General features: G+C 45.6%; 1 protein-coding gene across 1 annotated transcript in view; it reads left to right on the top strand.

The window, feature by feature from the left end:
- Nucleotides 1-888: 888 nt before the first annotated feature.
- The window catches only part of PSMA7 (proteasome (prosome, macropain) subunit, alpha type, 7), a gene marked incomplete at its 5' end in the record, with an annotated part of 4,103 nt that continues 1,991 nt past the window's right edge, over nt 889-3,000 (top strand). Inside the window, 2 exons of the mRNA XM_010135383.1 lie at nt 889-1,015; nt 2,330-2,454. Of these exons, the coding sequence (XP_010133685.1) occupies nt 889-1,015; nt 2,330-2,454 (252 nt within the window). The remainder of the gene's footprint in view (nt 1,016-2,329; nt 2,455-3,000) is intronic.

Here is a 3,000-nt window from a genome sequence, read left to right as displayed (position 1 = left end):
GTGGAGTGGGGAACGTGTCCGTAAAGGCACGTAGGAGCAACTTTCTGGCTCCTCGCTGCCAGTTGTCCCAAGCTTTTGCTCAATGAAGGGTTTTTTCATTTGGGGGCGGAAACAAAAAAAGTATTAATTTCCAAATAACAAAATACCCAGAGTGAAACTTACTGTCTTTGTGGTGAGAATAAATGCAACAAGACATAGGTTATTCTTTTATTTCAAAAGTGGGAAGTAAGAGTGGAGCTGACAGGCAATGTAATACACCTCTGTCTTGTCGAGTTTAATGTTTTTGGAAACATCTGTCACACTCCAGCAGCAGGGCCACCCCGTTAGAGAAAATGACCCCATCACCCTGTGAGAACCAGTGGGAATGGTCAGCTTTTCGTTTTCCTCCCTGGTGGTGAAAAAGGTAGATTCAAAGTGTGAATTAGGATGTTAAGACAAGAAGCTATTGACAGGCCGCTGGTAGGTTTTACTTGGTCTTATCTTCACTGTTTCGGGTTTTGACCTGAGCAGTACCAGCAGGCCACTTGTAGGGGTAGTTTTGTTGTTGAGCCTGCTGTGTGGCCGGGGAGACAGCAGTGCTGGTGCTGGGGAGAGCTGGGGAAAGCACAGCTGGGAAGAAGGGTGGGAGTGATCTCTTGGATTTAAACTGGTACGAGCTGATGATGAAACTTCACTTTGGAATATAATGCAATTTTTGTTACATCAGTCCTTTCTCCAGGTTGTGGCAGTCGGAAATGAAATACTGAACTCAAGTTGAAATTGTGTTTATGATGTGGAGGGTTTGTATGTGTTTGGTTTTTCCTACTTGTTTTAGTCAAGACTGCAGCCACTGGGTTCTTGGGGCCTACCTTAACTCCTTCTTTTCCTTCTTCTTTTAATGTGTTGAAGGTTGGAGTAAGAGGGAAGGATATTGTTGTTCTTGGTGTGGAAAAGAAGTCTGTGGCAAAACTTCAGGATGAACGAACGGTGCGGAAGATCTGTGCTCTCGATGACAATGTCTGCATGGCTTTTGCAGGTATGTGATCTCTTCAGGGCTTTTGGCAGTTACTGGAGCACCTTTGGGTATGTTTATGGAGAGTAAAAAATATCCGGCCTAACTGGCTGAGGACGAGGAGTATGGTTCCACTGTTGCTTTTTATTCTTTAAGAGTACAGATAAATACAGCGAGAGTCAGTGATCTAACAAGAGGAAATTCCTGTTAGTTACTGAGGTCCTCTAGGTTTGGTGTGAGGATGGAGACTGGGAACTGATGTGTCATTGGCACAGGTACAGATATATCCTGTTTAAATGCATCGATGTAAATTGGTAGGTATGTATTTATTTAATTTTATATTTTAAAAATTTATATATTATATATGAGATGTGTAAGTAGTACATATTACAGGAGCTATGAGACAATCATCAGATATGAGGAACCTTTTCCCACATGCATAAAGCCAAAAAAGATAAATGTTTGCAGTCTCGCATAACACAAACAAAAATCTTCTCTGCTGTAGTTCAGAAGACTCCTCCTGAATGATCAGCTCTGGATTTGAAGCATAAATATTCTAGTTCTGTATTCTTCCTGTTCCAGCTGCCTTCACTTCTGTTGCTCAGGCTTAAACAGGAGGCAAGAAAGTTAAAAAAACCCAATGTGAATGGAGAGGAACTGTGTTTCGGATGGTTTCTCCTCTCCTCAAATAGCTGAGAGTCTTTGTGTCAGCGTTACCACTGCTCTAAGGGGAAATTGATTTATCTGGCCAAACCAGCGGGGAGCGATGGGCTCAGCTCCTGCCATGCTCCCTTAGCTGCAGGTGGGGTCACAAGCTTGACAGAAAGTTCTCTAATAGAAACAAGGCCATAAATTGCAAATGGCACCATGAGCTAAAGGGTACAATGAGAGGGAAATTTCTTCTAAATGTTTTTTTCAAAGGGTCCAACTCATTTTTGTCAGCTCGCATCAAGCTGCTGTAGCCTCATCAGCTGGACAAGTTTTGCTGTGGAGGTAAAGCTGGCTTACAGATAGGGGGACACATAAGAAACAAAACCCTGAGAGTGTGTGGGCACAGTGGGTGCTGTGCTGGTTTGCTGTCCGTCTGTCCGTCCTGTACCCATCACCTGCCGCGAAATTGGTGGTGTTACCCAGCTCATGTGAAAGCTAAATCCTCTGCTTGTGCTGGTTCACGAGCTGCTTTCTGTCGCCTTAAAAAAGCTGTTCTCGCTCAGCAAGCCTGGGAGAGAGTCCCCTCCCCCGAGCTGTCTCCATCGCTGTGACACTGACCTTGTGAGCCCTCTGGGGCAAGACCCGTGTTCTTTGTGCATCTGGTCTGAGAAACCGCCATCATTGCAGGGCTGACGGCTGATGCCAGGATAGTCATAAACAGAGCTCGTGTGGAGTGTCAGAGCCACCGGCTCACCGTGGAGGATCCCGTCACCGTGGAGTACATCACGCGGTACATCGCTAGTCTGAAACAGGTACGTTGGGCCACAGAGAGGGGCTTAAAAACGCGTCCTGACAAACAGTGGGTCAGACGGAGGGTGTGAAATGTCTGTCCTGGCCTCGTGCTCCTCAGCTGGTGAAAACCAGCGAAACAAAACTCCTGGCGGGTGTTTCACCAGGAAACAGTGTGGTAGGAAGAGCAAAGGAAGATTGATTGGTGGTGTTTTTTCCCTACCCAAGACGAAGAAATTAATTGGTACTCGTAAGGACTGCGTAACCACATCTGTGACACCATCAGCAGTGCTCTGCTCCAGCTCTAACTCATCCGGCTAACAGTAGCACTTGTTGTTGCCAACACTGCTTTGGGGCTCTGGTTTGTTTTCCCTCCTCGTAAGCCATTGCAGGGAGGGGTAAGAGGGGAGCGAATCAGGGCAGTGCTTAATATGTTCAGCATTTGATATTTATGAATTTAAAATGAAATACAGGCCCAGCTGTGTTCTGTGGTAAGGTTACTCATTTGCCAGTGTATTAAACTGATTTTCAGCAACTAGTGGGGATTAGAGAGTGTCTCGTTTCCCTAC

This window comes from Buceros rhinoceros, unplaced genomic scaffold (genome assembly GCF_000710305.1).
Source record: "Buceros rhinoceros silvestris isolate BGI_N320 unplaced genomic scaffold, ASM71030v1 scaffold45640, whole genome shotgun sequence".
NCBI classification, from domain to species: domain Eukaryota; kingdom Metazoa; phylum Chordata; class Aves; order Bucerotiformes; family Bucerotidae; genus Buceros; species Buceros rhinoceros.
The sequence above is the reverse complement of the archived record's forward strand: the minus strand, read 5'-3'. Positions and strand labels throughout refer to the sequence as shown.